The sequence below is a fragment of the Aquarana catesbeiana genome, linkage group LG01 (genome assembly GCF_042186555.1).
Source record: "Aquarana catesbeiana isolate 2022-GZ linkage group LG01, ASM4218655v1, whole genome shotgun sequence".
NCBI classification, from domain to species: domain Eukaryota; kingdom Metazoa; phylum Chordata; class Amphibia; order Anura; family Ranidae; genus Aquarana; species Aquarana catesbeiana.
This window is the reverse complement of record NC_133324.1, coordinates 574,861,049-574,878,081: the sequence shown is the minus strand read 5'-3', so window position 1 is coordinate 574,878,081 and position 17,033 is coordinate 574,861,049. Positions and strand designations below refer to the sequence as shown.

Here is a 17,033-nt window from a genome sequence, read left to right as displayed (position 1 = left end):
GTGTGGAAATCAGATTGGCCTTGAGTACAATTGGTGGTCAAATTTCGGCCCTGTCAGTATTCTTCCAAAGGCCTTTAGCCTCCCATTCGCTAGTCTGAACCTTTATGCTGGGGCAAATCATTTGCTTCCCCCCCATTAGGTCACCTATGTGTCCTTGGGAATTGAATTTGGTGCTGTCTGTGTTACAGAAACAACCATTTGAACCTATCAAGGAAATTCCGTTAGACATACTGTCACGCAAGCTAGCCTTCCTGATGGCCATCACCTCGGCTAGAAGGGTGTCGGAGTTGGCGGTCCTTTCGTGCAGGGAACCATACTTGATCCTTCACCACGACAGGGTCGTGTTACGACCTGTTCCATCCTTTTTGACAAAAGTGGTGTCAACCTTTCATTTAAATCAGGACATTATTTTGCCTTCTTTTTTCTCTCCGCCTCGTTCGGCGGAAGAGAAACGATTGCATTCCTAGGACGTTGTCCGGGCAATCAAGGTTTATTTGTCTAGATCTGCGGAGACCTGAGGATCAGACTCCTTTTTTGCTTTACCAAAAGGACCCAAGAAGGGGAAGGCAGCTTCCAAGGCTTCCATTGCCAATTGGGTCTGTCAATTGGTCATTCAGGCCTATGGTCTGAAATGTAAAGCTCCTCCCTTTATGGTGAGAGCTCATTCTACCAGGGGTGTAGGAACCTCCTAGGCTTTTCACCATCGGGTATCTGTGGCTCAGATTTGTAAGGCTGCCACCTGGTCTTCAGTGCATACGTTCACAAAATGTTATCAAGTGGATGTTAGAGCAGCCAAGGATTTGGCTTTCGGCCGCAGTGTATTGCGGGCTGTCATATAAGGTCTGATGGCTATTGTTTGGCAGGGTGTCTCCCTCCCCTCAAGGCTATTGCTCTGGGATGTCCCATTATGGATATTTACTCCATAGGGCACTTGCCCTGTATTACTTGCCCCCCCCCTATTTTAGGGGTTGTGTAGTATGGCATAGACATGTTCTTATTCATCCTTTTTGTATATTGATCTGTTTTCTTTCTTTTTTTTTGGTGTTTCTTTCCCCTCATTGGTGCAGCTGTGTGGTGTGCCTCTGGGGATGTCGCGTCTGATCGGCTGCCTCCTTCATGCAGAGTCCGGGAGCTGCGAGGCATGGCAGGATCCCTCCCCTTTTCCCCCCTCTCGTCCGCTTTGGTGGGGGATCGGGGCGGGCTTCCCTTCGTGCGTCGGCGTCACGCACATGACGTCCGCAAGGCCATCCCGGCATTGGCGTTGTTCTTCCACTCCTTGCAGACACGTGGACGGCGGCGTCTCCAGCAGCTGTGGGCGGCGATTTGCCGCTGCGCTGGAGGGGGCCTCAGTTCACCCCAGTGCCTGCACTGTGTGACGTTGGGGGGAGTTTCCCTCTTTGGGGGGGTGGCCGGCTACACATATAAGGCACTGACCTTTTGCTAGCCTGTTTCTGGGCAGCACATCCATCACTGGGCTAGACACAGTTGGTCATCACTCACCACCTATAGGTAAGGAGGACAACATATGGGCATCCATGTGTGTGTCGGGGATGGGGGCTCTAGTATACTTGGGGCCTCACCTTACATATAGTACTCTCATTACTACAGACCCGCCACCAACAGTATGGACACACCATTCAGTGGAGACTCCTGTGTGTGCTTGGCCCTTTCCCTCCCTCTGTTAAGCTCCTCCCTCAGCTCCCGGACCTGACCAAGTTGGTGGCCCTGTGACTGCGCACCTCATGGAGTTAACACCCCTTCGGCATGTGAGTATCCATTTAGGGTAGTGGCGTTTTTGCCTCCCCTATATGCATATTTATCTTGTTTCTTTTCTCACCATGCATGTTGTATTTCATCCACCTAGAATACCCTTCCTTTTTCTTTTGTTTTTAGATATTGGTGCTTAATCGCCCCTGAAGAGTGTTTTGATACATGAAACGCGTCGGGATTATGATATGCACCTAACAATTACTTCCCCTTTTTACTGGATCTACAATATGAAAAAGTTTGTTACCTATTTACATTGTGATGTTATGCATTTCATGAATGTTTTATATTTTATACCATTCGCCCTGTACTCGTTTTAGGGGCTTGTCATTAAGGTTTACAATGTACCAATCAGGGTGTATCTGTATATGACGTGACAGTCAAACCCATATTGGGACCATTATCATGTCACTATGTTACTATGTATAAATAAAATGGCTTGTTTCTACGTTGACTGACCCGCTGGCCTCATTTGTCTACCTCACTCAAAGTCCCAACCTTCCTGTTTCCTGTATGCATGGGGATGGAGACTCGCATCTCACTCAAAGTCCCAGCTTTTCGCCTCTTCAAACTGGGATGTCCCAGTAGGTAGTGAATATTAGCCTAACTCTGTGTCCCCTGATGTATGAAAAAGAAGATAGGATTTTTTTTCGTCATACTTGCCTGTAAAAACCTTTCTTTGAGCACATCATGGGACACAGATGTCCCTCCCCTCTTTTTGAGTATTGAGTGCTTGCTACAAAACTGAAGTACTTCCTGTATTGGAGGGGTTATATAGGGGATTACTTCCTGTCTAAAGACCTTTGGACTACCAGTGTCCTTTCACCTGGAGATAAAGTATAACCCAGTAGGTAATGAATATTAGCCTAACTCTGGGTCCCATGATATATGAAAAAGAAAGATTTTACAGGTGAGTATGACGAAAAAATACTTTATTTATTTATTTATTTGTTTTTTATGCGGTTTACTACTGTTTTAAAATAGCTGCTCAGTTCCACAGAACAGTTATTATTATTCCATCCTTCTGTGATAATCCAACCAATGAAATGGATAAGGCCTTCCACTACTTGTATGTAAGGGCTATTCTAGCCTACTTGGAGATCATTAAAGAATGGAGAAACTCTGAACCTTTTTTATATTAGCAGCAGATGCTAAAAAAGTGGCATGGAGCATCCAAAAGCTCTATCTCAAGGGTTGATAAGGTATGCAGTAAAAGAGGAATATTTATTTTAGCTTCTCCAGGAGAAATCAGAACACTTTCTGAGAGCTCTCACAGCTTTTGGGCAGAAAAGGCGAGGGCAACACTAGAGCAGATTTGCAGGGCAGAGTTGTCATACTTTTGTCAAGTGGACTTAATCTCCAGTCAGGACCAGACTTTGTTAGGAAAGTCCTGTAAGCAGTGGACCCTTCCTAAGTAAGTTTTGGTTTCTCTCTTATTGTCTCATGTGTTTTCCTGGAGGATGATTGGGGAAAATTAGGTTCATAACCTGGTAACTTAATTTCCAAGAATCTTTAGGACAGCAGACTATTTGCCTCCCTAAGTATGTATTTTGAGTCATTGCAGTTTTTTCAGGACCGCCCGCCCACATTGTACTGTGGACAGGCTGCTCCTACAGACACAGCGACGTACCTGTACATCACTGGTTTCTTCTGACACAGCAGGTTTTTGTCAGCAAGTCCGGGCTAATGATTCATGGCCGGGACCCTCTGATCAGCTGTAATCACAGCCCAGAGCTGTGTTGACAATCAACACAGGGCTCTGTACAGAGGAAACGATCTCTGAGCTGAAGTGGTTAAGCTTTGCCTTCAGTCCCCTTGTATTATTTAGGCTATCAGGTAGCTGGGGCTTTTTTTATTGAGATATGAGCCCTGTGTTTTCTCTTATAGGTGGACGGAACCGCACTGTAATGTTCTATCCTGAAAGATTCTTGAAAACAAATTTCCCAGATAACTTTTTTTTTTTTTTATTTGATGGACATTTGTCTCTTCTTTCTGTGTTAATTGTAAAACTGGAGCAGCCAGAATAATTTTTTAAAGCTTAAGATAAACAAGCTGATAGAAAATGATTAGTTGCCATGCTCAGCTGCTCTAGATTCTGGCTGCTCCAGTATTGATAAATTCCCTTATCACGCCAATAACAATATTTCCCCTCATTGGGTCCATTTTTCCCAGATGGCATTACCTAAACATAATTTTTTTTTTATCCTCAGTTATCCTGAAAATATTGCACCTGACTCAGAAGACGTGGAGCCAAAACCCATGGTCATCGGTACCAACAATGTATTTGAAGTTGGATGCTGTATCCATTAAGCAAATATCAGCTAAATAGTGTGTGAGATTAGCTTTACTCTCTCTATTCTTAAAGCGGAACTTCTCCCAAAAGCCTAGGCGATCCGAGCGGAAGTTTGCCCCTACCCCCTCTTTGCCTGCAGCCTTCTGGGACACGTCACAGGTCCTAGAAGGCTGCAGGACCATCCAGAAAGCGTAGCAGGAAGCCATTAGTAAACATACCGGTGCCGGGGACCCGAAGACCCGGCCTGACTGAGGGACAGCACTGGATTCCTAGACGGGTAGGTGTCCTTTTAGAGTATTTGTAGCTTTTTAAAAATTTGTGGGGGGACTGAATATCCACTTTTGGTGCGGAGCAATTTAAAAAAACAAGGGTCTGGAATTTCTTTTGTGCATTTTTGGAGGTAGGGCAGCCCATTGAAATGAATAAGCTGCCCTACATGCAACCTTGGTGAGGAGGTGACATATTGCCTCTTCACCACGTGTCAAATGCCTCCATCTGAGCATGGACCGCTTTTGAGAGGAGTGGCAGTCCTTGTTGCTATTACGAACAAGCCCTAAAAAAGTACTTCTGATTGTACAGGTATAGGGGTCAGGATTAAAAGTAACATACATACACACACATATAGGAACGCACACCAATATACTTGCAAATAAACGCACACACATGTATTCACATAAAACACACACAATCTCATATACACAGCTTCACACATACAAGCTAGGTACTGAACTGTAGGGGGAGGCAGAGAGCACAGCACACACTCAGGAAGACACCTCCCCTTCCCTGCTTTCACTTTCCCGTAGTGCCCGTGTTCGTCTGGGAATTGGGAGTCTGCTCTTATCTGACAGCATTTTTCTACCAGGATGCCGCAACACCCCTGACAACCTTAGGCAGCACCCCAATTGTGAAAGACTGCCTTACACTATAAGGTGTGTTTTGTTTTTTTCAGACTGGAGGTTGAATGAAAAAAATATAATCGATCCCTCTGCTAAGCTGATTATATTCTGATACCTGGCAGCAGCAACTGTCAGAGTAGCCAAACATCGGCTGCATCTTATTGGACGCAGCCATTGTTTGGCTGAATATTTTACACCCAGCATCTTAGTTTTATTAATTGAAGAAAGTTCACGGGGAGGGGGCTGACAAGGCCACTCACTAAAGCAAATCTGTCTGTTTCATCAGGAACCGGCAGAAATTCAAACAGCTTTATGAAGACAGCAAGCTTTAAAAACATGTATATGGGTACTGCAGCTATACTGTAGCATAGCTGTAAAAACAAAACAAAAAAGTGGATAAAGCTGGTAATTTAGCTTGAAGATCATCGTCTTTTGACTGCTAGCAGTAAATATGAGATGGGAGCTTTGCCCACACATGGCCGGTCCAATTAGTGAGCATGAATGAGTTATCCCTACTTTACCTACACCATTATCAATTAAAAAATGAAGAATTAACTAACAAATCAATGTTACTGTGAGTTGTTTAAATCAAAACTCTTGTCATACTAAATATATAGTGCGCGTGTGTGTATATAGATAGATACTGAACTGTCTTGCCTATCAAAAATGTGTCATTTTTTAACCATTGTAATCCTGGCATCCCTGCTAGACAGCAAAACTAGGTAGTTGGCCCTACTTTTCTCCACTATAGTTAAGAAGTACACTTTAGTCAGCAAACCTTCATCAGTATAGAGTAGAAGAGCAGTCAACATTGCAGGAGCAATGCTAGAAAACTTCTTAAACAGGAACATTTGGCTCTGCTGGTTGCTTCTGTTAAGGCAAAGAAGACAAAAGGGAGCATGAAATGAGCAGCTCTAGTCTAGGCTGTTCCAAAACAAAAAGTAGATATAAAGAATAGGGTAAGGTATTTGTACTAGCTAATAAAAAATATTTTCATGATATTCTACTTTGTTTCTTTGAGCACAATAGTATGATTCTTGAGTCTTGTTGGTAAAGGTCTTATCTAAAACAGCTGTTTTACACATATTGGGTAGAAAGAGATTATTGCGTTACTGATTTTCTAAATGGCTTGTAAATGCAAAATACCCCTAAATAGACCTTAATAACAGCATCCAGATTCTCATGCAATGAAGATTGGAGACAACAATGTAATTGAATCAAAAGGTAAGCTGTTACTTTTTATCCATTATTACCTGTTTATAGAATGTAAATTAATGGGGCTGATTTACTAAATCTGGAGAGTAAAGCTAAAGCTGTGCATGGTAGCCAATCAGCTTCTTCAGCTTGTTCAATTAAAGGGGTTGTAAACCCTCGTGTTTTTTCACCTCGGCGGGGCCGAGTCATACATTCGGCAGCTATGGACGTCAAATGACGGACTATGACATGCTTGTTATTTTTTTTTTTTTTTAACCACTTAACAACCGGCCCATAGCCGAATGACGGCTGCAGGGCAGTTGCTTAACTCTGGGAGGACGTCATATGCTGATCGCGGCCGTTTACCATGTGATCGCGCCGTCAAATGACGGCGCGATCACATGTAAACAGACCGGCGTCATCTGATGAAGCCGGTTCCTCTCCTCCCCTCCTGTGTACCGATCGGTACACTGTGAGCGGAGGGAGGGATGGATGGATGGCTGCAGCGCTGTGGGCTGGATGTGTAGTGCCCACAGTGCTGCACAGAGACATCCAGCCATCCATGCTCAGCCATCCCTACTGCTGTGCAATACTCTGCAAAGCCCCACATTACCCTGGAATACCCCACATTACTCTGCAATACCCCCACAATACTCTGCAAAGCCCCGCATTACCCTGCCATACTCCGCCATATCCCGCCATACTCCGCCATATCCCGCCATACTCCGCCATACCCCGCAATACTCTGCCATACTCTGCAATACCCCGCCATACCCAGCCATGCTCGGCTGTACTCGGCCTCTGTATGTGGCCAGGCTGTGGAAGTCTCACACATGTGGTATCGCCGTACTCAGGAGGAGCAGGAGAATCTATTTGGGGTGTCATTTTTGGTATGTACATGTTATGTGGTAGAAATATTGTATAAATGGACAACTTTGTGTTAAAAAAAAAAAAGCGTTTTAACCACTTCCCGCCCGCCAGCCGTCATACGACGTCCTTGACTTTGTGCGGGGATATCTGAATGATGCCTGCAGCTGCAGGCATCATTCAGATATCAGCTTTTTCAGCCGGCGATTCCCTACACCATAAGAATGATCATAGTGGCTGTTCCATTGCTTGATCGTTCTTACGGGAGGCGAGAGGGGATGCCCCCCCCCCCGCGCGCGCTTCTACCGACTCACCGCTACGATCGAAGCCAGGATCGTTTTTTTTTTTTTTTTTTTTTTTTTTTTTTTATTTCAGGCTTCCCAGCCTAGAGGCCTAGAGGTGAGATGTGGGGTCTTATTGACCCCATATCTTACTGTAAAGAGGACCTGTCATGCCATATTCCTATTACAAGGATGTTTACATTCCTTGTAATAGGAATAAAAGTGGTCAAAAATTTTTTTTTTTTTTTGGAAAAAAGCATTAAACTAAAATAAATAAAGTAAAATGAACAATAAAAAAAATAAAAAAATTTTAAAGCGCCCTTGTCCCTGTTGTGCTCGCATGCAGAAGCGAACGCATACGTAAGTCCCGCCCACATATGAAAACTGTGTTCAAACCACACACGTGAGGTATCGCTGCGATCGGTAGAGCGAGAGCAATAATTTTGGCCCTAGACCTCCTCTGTAACTCAAAACATGTAACCAGTAAAAAATTTTAAAGCGTCGCCTATGGGGACTTTTGAGTAGCAAAGTTTGGCGCCATTCCACAAGCGCGTGCAATTTTGAAAGGTGACAGGTTGGGTATCTATTTACTCGGCGTAACTTCATCTTTCACATTATGCAAAAACATTGGGCTAACTTTACTGTTTTGGTTTTTGTAAAGCACAAAACCGTTTTTTTTCCAAAAAAAACGCATTAAAAAAATTGCTGCGCAAATACCGTGCGAGATAAAAAGTTGCAACGACTGCCATTGTATTCTCTAGGGTCTTTGCTAAAAAACCATATATAATGTTTTGGGGTTCTATGTAATTTTAAAGCTAATAAATGATGATTTTTACATGTAGGAGAGAAATGTCAGAATTGGCCTGGGTGCTTCAGAACGCCTGAAGGTACTCCCCTGCATGTTGGGCCTCTGTATGTGGCCACGCTGTGTAAAAGTCTCACACATGTGGTATCGCGTACTCGGGAGTAATAGCAGAATGTGTTTTGGGGTGTAATTTGTGGTATGCATATGCTGTGTGTGAGAAATACCCTGCTAATATGACAATTTTGTGGGGAAAAAAAAGTAAAAAAAAAGCCCTTGATTTTGCAAACAATTGTGGGAAAAAATGACAACTTCAAAAAACTCACCATGCGTCTTTCTAAATACCTTGGAATGTCTTCTTTCCAAAAAGGGGTCATTTGGGGGGTATTTGTACTTTTCTGGCATGTTAGGGTCTAAAGACATTAGATAGGCCGTCAGTACTTCCGGTGTGATCAATTTTCAGATATTCGCACCATAGCTTTTGGACTCCATAACTTTCAAAAAGACCAAATAATATCCACCGATTTGGGTTATTTTTACCAAAGATATGTAGCGGTATAAATTTTGGCCATATATGAAGAAAAATTACTAATTTGCAAAATATTATAACAGAAATGAAGAAAAATGTATTTTTTTACAGATTTTTCGGTCTTTTTTCTTTTACGGCGCAAAAAATAAAGAACCCAGCGGTGATTAAATATCACCAAAAGAAAGCTCTATTTGTGTGAAAAAAAGGACAAAAATTTCATAAAGATACAGTGTTGCATGACTGAGTAATTGTCATTCAAAATGTGAGAGCACCAAAAGCTGAAAATTGGTCTGGTTAGGAAGGGGGTTTAAGTGCCCAGTTGTCAAGTGGTTAAATAATCAAAGCTTTACAATCACTGTAAGCTTTGACAATAAAACCTGGAAACCGATTGGTTTCTATGCAGAGCTGCACTAGATTTTGCATCTCAAGTCTGTTTTAGTAAATCAACCTCCATGTCTTTGTTTTCTGTTGCTTGTAAAATGACTGCTGTGGCTTGGCAAATACCTAAACAAGTACATTTGTGTGAGTTGTACATCCAAATGTACTGTATTTATGATCTATACAACAGCTGCAAAAAGGTGCAATGATTCTATGGGTGGCTGTACACAACACTTGGCTCACGGGCTGGGACAAAAGGTGGGCAGGAGGGGCAGCTGCCCTTGGCATTGTAGCATCATGTGAAGAGAGACGGGGGCACCACAATGAGATGGGGGGAGGGGATCTGTGTTGGGAGGGGGAATTTGGTGGGCAGCAGGGAGTAAGAATTGTTCTAGAAGGGGAAATTTGGGGGGGGGGGTGCTAGGAAAGGTGATTGGCGTTTTTTTTGTTGGGAGGGGGAAGAGGATTTGTGCTATAAGAAATGATATGGTAGAAGGGATTTGTGCTGGGAGGCAAAATTCTTATTGGGGGGGGGGGGGGGATTTGTGCTAGTAGGGATGATTGTAGAGTATTTGTGCTGGGGGGGTAATTTTAGGTGGGATTTGTGCTGGGAAGGGGGATTTGGAGTGGGGTGAAGAGGATGTGTACTCGGAGGGGACATTTGAGGGGTAGAGGATTTGTGCTGGGAGGAGTGATGTGTTTTTTTTGGGGGGGTTGTGCTGGGGGAGATTTGAAGAAAGGGGTGATTTTGGAAAAGATTTGTGCTGGGAGGGGCAATTTCAGTAGGGGCTGATTTGTCCTGGGAGGAGGAGCAAATTATTCTTTGGGGGGTAAGCATACAGATTAGTGCTCAATTTATTTATTTTTTTGGGGGGGGGGGGGGTGGACTTTTGCTAGCCCATAATGCTCATACATCTTTGGGGGGGAGGAGGCAGTTTGACGTGTTTGGTGTTTGCCCTGGGCTCTAGATGGCCTTGTCTCAGCGCTGCTCTTGGGTGGGGGACATTTTTCCCGAATGAGCCTTTAGGAACACCTTTCTATTGTCAGTTTGTATTTAATATTACTGGAGCTTGTGCAGTATGTATGTAACACTGGACTGAAACCGAATGAGTTGCCAAAAATCCTCCCCTCTGGAAGAGAACACTTCTTGTTGCCATCTTTGTCTAAAAGTGTAACTTATATCATCCGGTGCTGAATGCGTTTTAGTGCTAAGCAAAACCAAAGTTTTGCTTGAAATCACCTCAATATTAAATCAAATGACAGGAATGATAAAGGTGTTCTTATATGGATGCAACTTTTCATGTATGTTGTTACAGTACAGTCTATTCCTGTGCTGTCCCCATAGTTTAAATATTTTGCAAAGGATTAGTATAATGCATCTATATGACAAAAACAGCCATCTCGCAGTCTAAATTTGCTGGTGCATAGCCAGATTTTTTTTTCTATTGTTTTTTTATTCTTCTTTTACATCCTGACAAAATAACCTTGTTATAAAGCAACCTGTCAGGGAAAAAAAAACAATTACAAGAACTATTATAATTGCCCTTAGTGGGCTTCTTGCTTTCCTTCCATTCCAGCACTACAGCTTCCACAAGACTTTTCTGTATTCTGCTCTTTCAGAAATGTTGGATGACTGTGCCCCCTGCAGCACACTGTGGTTCCGTCCTCCAACCCCACCATCACTACTGTGTTCTATAGTGACGTAGGTGTCAAAGGACAGAGCCACAGCATGTGGTGGGGGACACAGGTGTCCAGCGCTCCCAGAAATGATGAATGCCGAAAAGGCTACAGTGCTGGAATGGAGGGGATGTAGAAAACACAAGCTGCCAGGGAGGTGAGCATAAGAGCTCATCTAGTGAAAGGGATCTTGCAATAGGATTTTTTTTTTTAATCCTGGCAGGGTTGCTTTAAGCAGGAAAGTGCACTTGCATATAAATTAGCAATCTTTGTTCAGACAAAAAGCAGGAAGCCTGGAAAAAAAAAATCATCAACATAAATGCTGTAATCACAGTATTTATAATGGTACGGAAATTCCTGAGCAATGTTTGTACAATATTACACTGTGGAAATGTGCTTGAAAAGTAGGTCTGATAATATATAGCTCTCATTATATGTACATTTTCAAAATATGCAGAACATGGAGCCGATGCACACTATGAAAAAACTGCTCTTTCCTGATTAGATTTTCAGACGTATATACTATTTCCCATAACTCCTCGGAACATATGTTGTTTTTGATATTGTACCATTGACAATGTAGCAGTGTGCATGCAGTTGTTCTGTTATCAAGTCATTTAATTAGACTAGTAGCAGGAAGTCTGCTCTATGCAGGAAAATTGCCATCCACATGGTCACAATTTGATCTTGTAGTTCAAAGTACTTCTGAAACCTCTGTATGTAGAAAAAATATTAGTTGAAACTCCATGTATATTTAGATATTGTGATATTTTATCACAATAAATACTGTTCATAAGTGGATTTTTGCAACATTCCTATAATATAGAGTGACTCATAATAAATGTCCTTTTAGGAAATCTTTTAGGATAGATAAGAAGAGTTGCCATTGCCAACTTGTTTTTGACCAAGAATAGGCCTACAGCCAGTGAAGTCAGACCCTCAGTTAAGGGAATTCTGACATGTGAGATGAATTTAGACTGCCATCACTGAACTGCTTCTGAAAATGCTAGTTTCCTGAAAGTCTTGCTAATCCGCTGGTTTTAGTGCTTTCCTAGGCTCTGACCCAGCAAGCAGCCGGGTAAATTAGAACGCGGACTTTGTAGCCAGATACAACTAGCTTTGTAACTTTTTAAAGTGTATGCTTGGGCAGAAAAAGAAAAAAATATTGTAATTTATGCGCAGTTCCCCATATTTTATCCCTTTAAGGTGCAGAAAAATATGTGGCAATATTTGCAGAACTCCAGCAAATTCCTAACTTCTTGTTACAGGCTGACAAAGCTGCCTGAAATCTCAAGTAGTAGTGTCAGCCCTGCCCGAGTTCTCCCTGCTAGATGGCAGAACTCAGACCCAGTCTGACACTCTCCACATGCAGAGTTCTTTTTCTCCCAGCAGCAAAACACAGCTGTCTTAAATCTTACAAACCTGAGGATGTCACAGGGAGGTAGTGTAAGCTATTTCTCACTAATGTAAAACATGGTAAAAAAAAATAATTATATATCTATATACTGTAGATATATAATGCTAGACACTGAACTTGTTTCTTTTTTCAACCAGACTAGTTATGTTATAGAACAGTGGTCTCCAAACTGCATCCCTGGAGCCAGATGTGACCCTTTGCTTGCCTTTAGCCGACCCTTGGAGCACTATTCTGCCCACTGACACCAACAATGAGGCATAATTGCTGCCACTGACATCAACAAGGGGGCACTTTTCCTACTACAGACATCAATGATGGGGCACTATTCCTCCCACTGATACTAAAGATGGGGCATGGTTTACTCCCACTAATGCCAGGAAAATTCCTATTCCTGCTGGCCATGGCTCAGCAGCCCCTTTTTAAAGTCTGAAAAACAGTAATCTGGCCCTTTGTTTAGAAAGTTTGGAGACCCCTGTTAGAGAGGGAGAATGGGAGGCTGGGGGGTAAATTTGAGACATGCCTATATCCTTCAAAATCAAATTGGAAATTGCATCTCCTATGTCCCCTTGTGTTCTGACAGCGCAAACTCTAATGGTGCATAAGTTAGTGTCTTTTTGGAACATTGATATACTCTCTAAACTCCATATGCGCTATACAGTCCCTGACAAAAGTCTTGTCGCTTCTCTATTTTGTAGAAACTCCTGCTATTAACCTGACTTTTAATTAATCAATTGGTGTTAGAAATAGCTCATATGAAAAGCTAAAGCCCTCCCAAATGATGTTTAATGCACTGAAATAAATTAGTTTCACTGAAAAAAGATTTATCATTTAATCAAGACAGACAGGTAAAATTTTGGCAAGACAAAAGTTTTGTCGCCTATACAGAAATTGAACAACTTTACTGAAAATCCAAAAATATGTCAGCAAATTAAGTAGTGGTGCTGTGAGATCCAAATTTAATAACGTGTATGACTTCCATGAGCTTGAAGGACAGCATCCATGCGGTTTGGCAAGGATTCATACAATTTATTGATGAAGTCATCAGGAATAGCAAAGAAAACAGTCTTGCATGCCTCCCAGAGTTCATCAATATTCTTTGGTTTCATCTTCCATGCTTCATTTTTCATCCTACACCACATATGCTCAATAATGTTCATGGCTGGTGACTGGGCTGGCCAATCCTGGAGCATCTTGATCTTCTTTGCCTTAAGGAACTTTGATGTGGAGATGGAAGTATGCGATGGCGCACCATCCTGCTGCAAAATTTGGCCTTTTTTATGGTTGGGAATATAAGAGGTAGCTAAGCTGTCTTGGTATTTTAGATTATTAATGTTGCCTTCCACCCTGCAGATCCCTCGCACACCCCCATACTGGATGTAACCCCAGACCATGATTTTGCCTCCACCAAACTTCACTGTTTTCTGGGTAAATCTCGGCTCCATGCGGGTTTCAGTAGGTCTCCTGCAATATTTGCGGCGACTGTGGTGTAATTCACCAGAAGATTCATCTGAAAAATCCACCTTCTGCCACTTTTCCAGAGTCCATCCTTTTAGCAGGCTGTGGCCCTTGGCAAATGCCACACGGTTTTTCAATTGTCTTTTGTTTATTGCTGGCTTATGGGCACTGATTCGACCATGGAGGCCATTTCGAGACAGAATCCGACAAACTGTTCTGGTTGACACAGGGACTTCAGGTGACCAGGTTTCATGGAGCTCTGCTGCAGTGGAAAATGGGCTGGCCTTGGATTTTCGAGCCAACAAACGGTCCTCTAGAGCAGTTGTCTTGCGGGGTCGGCCTGACCTGGCCTTGTCCAAAACGTCTTCAGTCTCTTCAAATTTTTTTTTTATCCTCTGAACTTGACGCTGAAACACATTGAAGGTGTCTGTCACATCAGCAGTGGATCTGGTCTTCAGCCTCTTGATAATCAACACTTTAGTCTCCGGGTGAATCTTAGGCATGTTTGTAGAGGTCTAGTTGCAGTTGAGGTCTAGTGTACTGGTGTTCTTTTTATACACACCTGAGACCAAATTGATCCATTATTAGTCACAGGTGAAGCTCAAATAACAAGGCGACAACACTTATGTCTTGGCAAAAATTGACTCAATGGGCTTTACCAAGCTGTGAATATTAGAATACTTTTTGTCAGTTTCGTTTTGCAATGAAACATTATTACAAAAGCTGTTGTTTGTAACAAAATCTTGATTAGAAATATATTTTAGCGGCACTTCAGGTCAATTTGTACACAAGCGACAAGTCTTTTGTCAGGGACTGTACATTTGTACATTTATAGTGAATGATGCAAACGTTCCATCCCTTATCTTTATGCATGAAATTAAAATGGATTGCTCCGTAAAATTTCTATGAAGTCATGCTATATAAACTGTAAATTGAATTTGTTCAAGTTTTGTATTAAAAACGTGAAAATCCTTATTTTTATTTGTAACCAGCTTTTTCCGTGCATATTTAGTGGCATCCACTGTGTTCATTGAACAGTCTCTTTACCTATATTTGTGTTGGTAGCATTTGTTGGCAGGAACGTCATTCTGACCAGTGGTTGCATCATTGGTGCTTGCTGTCAGGTGGACACTTGTGAGGTTATTCCGGAGAACACGGTCATATATGGATCTGACTGTCTGCGCAGAGTACAGACTGAGCGTCCACAGGTCAGTATAAACCTCACAAAACCCATCTGTGTTATTTCTTATGTGCTTGTGAACTTTAGGTTTATTAGAATAAACCAATTTATGTGTGCCTGCTGTGTTTTTAAAGGTGCAGGCACTGGGGTATTATCATAGCTTTATCTCATATGCACTTTTATACTGCAACCTGGGAACCTCCTACTCAGCATTAAAACTGAACACAATAGCACAGCGGGGGAGATCGCCGCACTAAAATTGCTTGTGTTAGTACAGCGATCTGTATGTTTTTTTTTTTTTTTTTTTTTTTGTTGAGCCCGCTGGGATGAAAAAACGACCAACTTAGTGTTTTTTCCCCGCATTGCTGATCAACCTCTTATCTGAGTCGGCTGAAAATGACTGTCACTTTAACTGTAATTTTTTGTTTAATTCTTATCCTGGTTTGTTAGTTTTATAAATTGAGCCTAATGCCTTTTAAACACAATTGACAGTAATATTGTATACAGTTACACTTATCACTTTCCTCTTGAACAATTCAGCCACAGACCCTTCAGCTGGACTTCCTGATGAAGATTCTACCGAACTATCACCATCTTAAGAAGACCACAAAAATCAGTTCAGCTCCAATGAAAAACTGAAGATGCACTAAAACACTTTGTGCTTCATGTGGATTGTCTTTCCCTAACAATTATCTTTTACATATTATTCTTAAGTTTTGTTGAAATACTAATTATTTATATTTTTCAGTTCTATGTGTCTAATGATGAATTTAAAATAAAGCACATGAAGTGCTGAAATTGCAGACTGTTTGATAGAAGCAATATTTAAAGCAATTTTTAAACCCAGAAACATAAATGGTAATATATTGCAGTTTACCGGTCCTTTAAAGTGGAGTTCCACTGAAAAGTGGAACTTCCGCTCATTGTACTAGCCCCCCCCCACCTCCGGTGCCATATTGGGGGGGGGGGGGGCATACCTGTCTTTCAAAGGTATGCTTTCCCCACTTCCGGGAGCCTCAGCCGCGGGTATTGATGTCACGGCTGGGGCTCCCTCCTCCTCCTCTCTCCTTTCCCTGTCGCCAGGCCAGTAGGAGAGAGGAGCGGTATCTCGTGCATGCGCAGTAGGGTTCCCGGCTTGAAGCTGAAAGACTACACTGCCGGGTTACCTTACTCGCAGTGGAGGTGGCATGCACCCAACAGCTGATGGAAACAGCTGTGGTGCCGACATCGCTGGACTGCAGGACAGGTAAGGCCTCATGTACACTGCTGCTGGTAAACGGACATTTAGGAACAGTTGGGCATTTTTTTCAACTGCTCCAGAACTCTCCTCTATATTATCTTATCAGTACATGTACACAGGGTCATTTATATTAGTTTCTAGGCAGTTGAGTTTAGTTGCTCTTTTTGGAACGCAAAAAAAAAAATGGGTTCAGAAGCGGAGTTTAGAGGCATTTCAAGCGCCAAACGCTTCTAAACGAGGAAACTCGCATCTAGCCGTGTTTCGTTTACAGGCGTTTTTAATTTCTGGCTATTTTGAAAATAAAATATATATATCTATCTATATATACAGTGGGGACGGAAAGTATTCAGACCCCCTTAAATTTTTCACTCTTTGTTATATTGCAGCCGTTTGCTAAAATCATTTAAGTTCATTTTTTTCCTCATTAATGTACACACAGCACCCCATATTGACAGAAAAACACAGAATTGTTGACATTTTTGCAGATTTATTAAAAAAGAAAAACTGAAATATCACATGGTCCTAAGTATTCAGACCCTTTGCTCAGTATTTAGTAGAAGCACCCTTTTGATCTAATACAGCCATGAGTCTTTTTGGGAAAGATGCAACAAGTTTTTCACACCTGGATTTGGGGATCCTCTGCCATTCCTCCTTGCAGATCCTGTCCAGTTCTGTCAGGTTGGATGGTAAACATTGGTGGACAGCCATTTTTTGGTCTCTCCATTGATGCTCAATTGGGTTTAAGTCAGGGCTCTGGCTGGGCCATTCAAGAACAGTCAGGGAGTTGTTGTGAAGCCACTCCTTCGTTATTTTAGCTGTGTGCTTAGGGTCATTGTCTTGTTGGAAGGTAAACCTTCGGCTCCGACAGCACGGAGGAGCAGAGCACACCACACCGCACGCCATACGAGGATTGTTTGTATACCACACTTTGGATAGGATGGTGCACTCACGCACCTGTACATTGTGAGTACCCACCTGCGGGAACTATATTTTACTTTTAATAAATCCCTGGCCATATTACACTATGCAGCTTTTTCTCTCTTTCATGTGAAACTAT

At 42.4% G+C, this 17,033-nt stretch overlaps 1 protein-coding gene across 1 annotated transcript in view; it reads left to right on the top strand.

Annotated features, from left to right (window-relative positions):
- DCTN6 (dynactin subunit 6) overlaps window positions 1–15,539 on the top strand; it is a 29,322-nt gene extending 13,783 nt beyond the window's left edge. Inside the window, exons 4-7 of the mRNA XM_073597726.1 lie at window positions 3,978–4,066; window positions 6,133–6,180; window positions 14,622–14,764; window positions 15,277–15,539. Of these exons, the coding sequence (XP_073453827.1) occupies window positions 3,978–4,066; window positions 6,133–6,180; window positions 14,622–14,764; window positions 15,277–15,375 (379 nt within the window). The 3' untranslated portion in view covers window positions 15,376–15,539. The remainder of the gene's footprint in view (window positions 1–3,977; window positions 4,067–6,132; window positions 6,181–14,621; window positions 14,765–15,276) is intronic.
- Window positions 15,540–17,033: the final 1,494 nt, after the last annotated feature.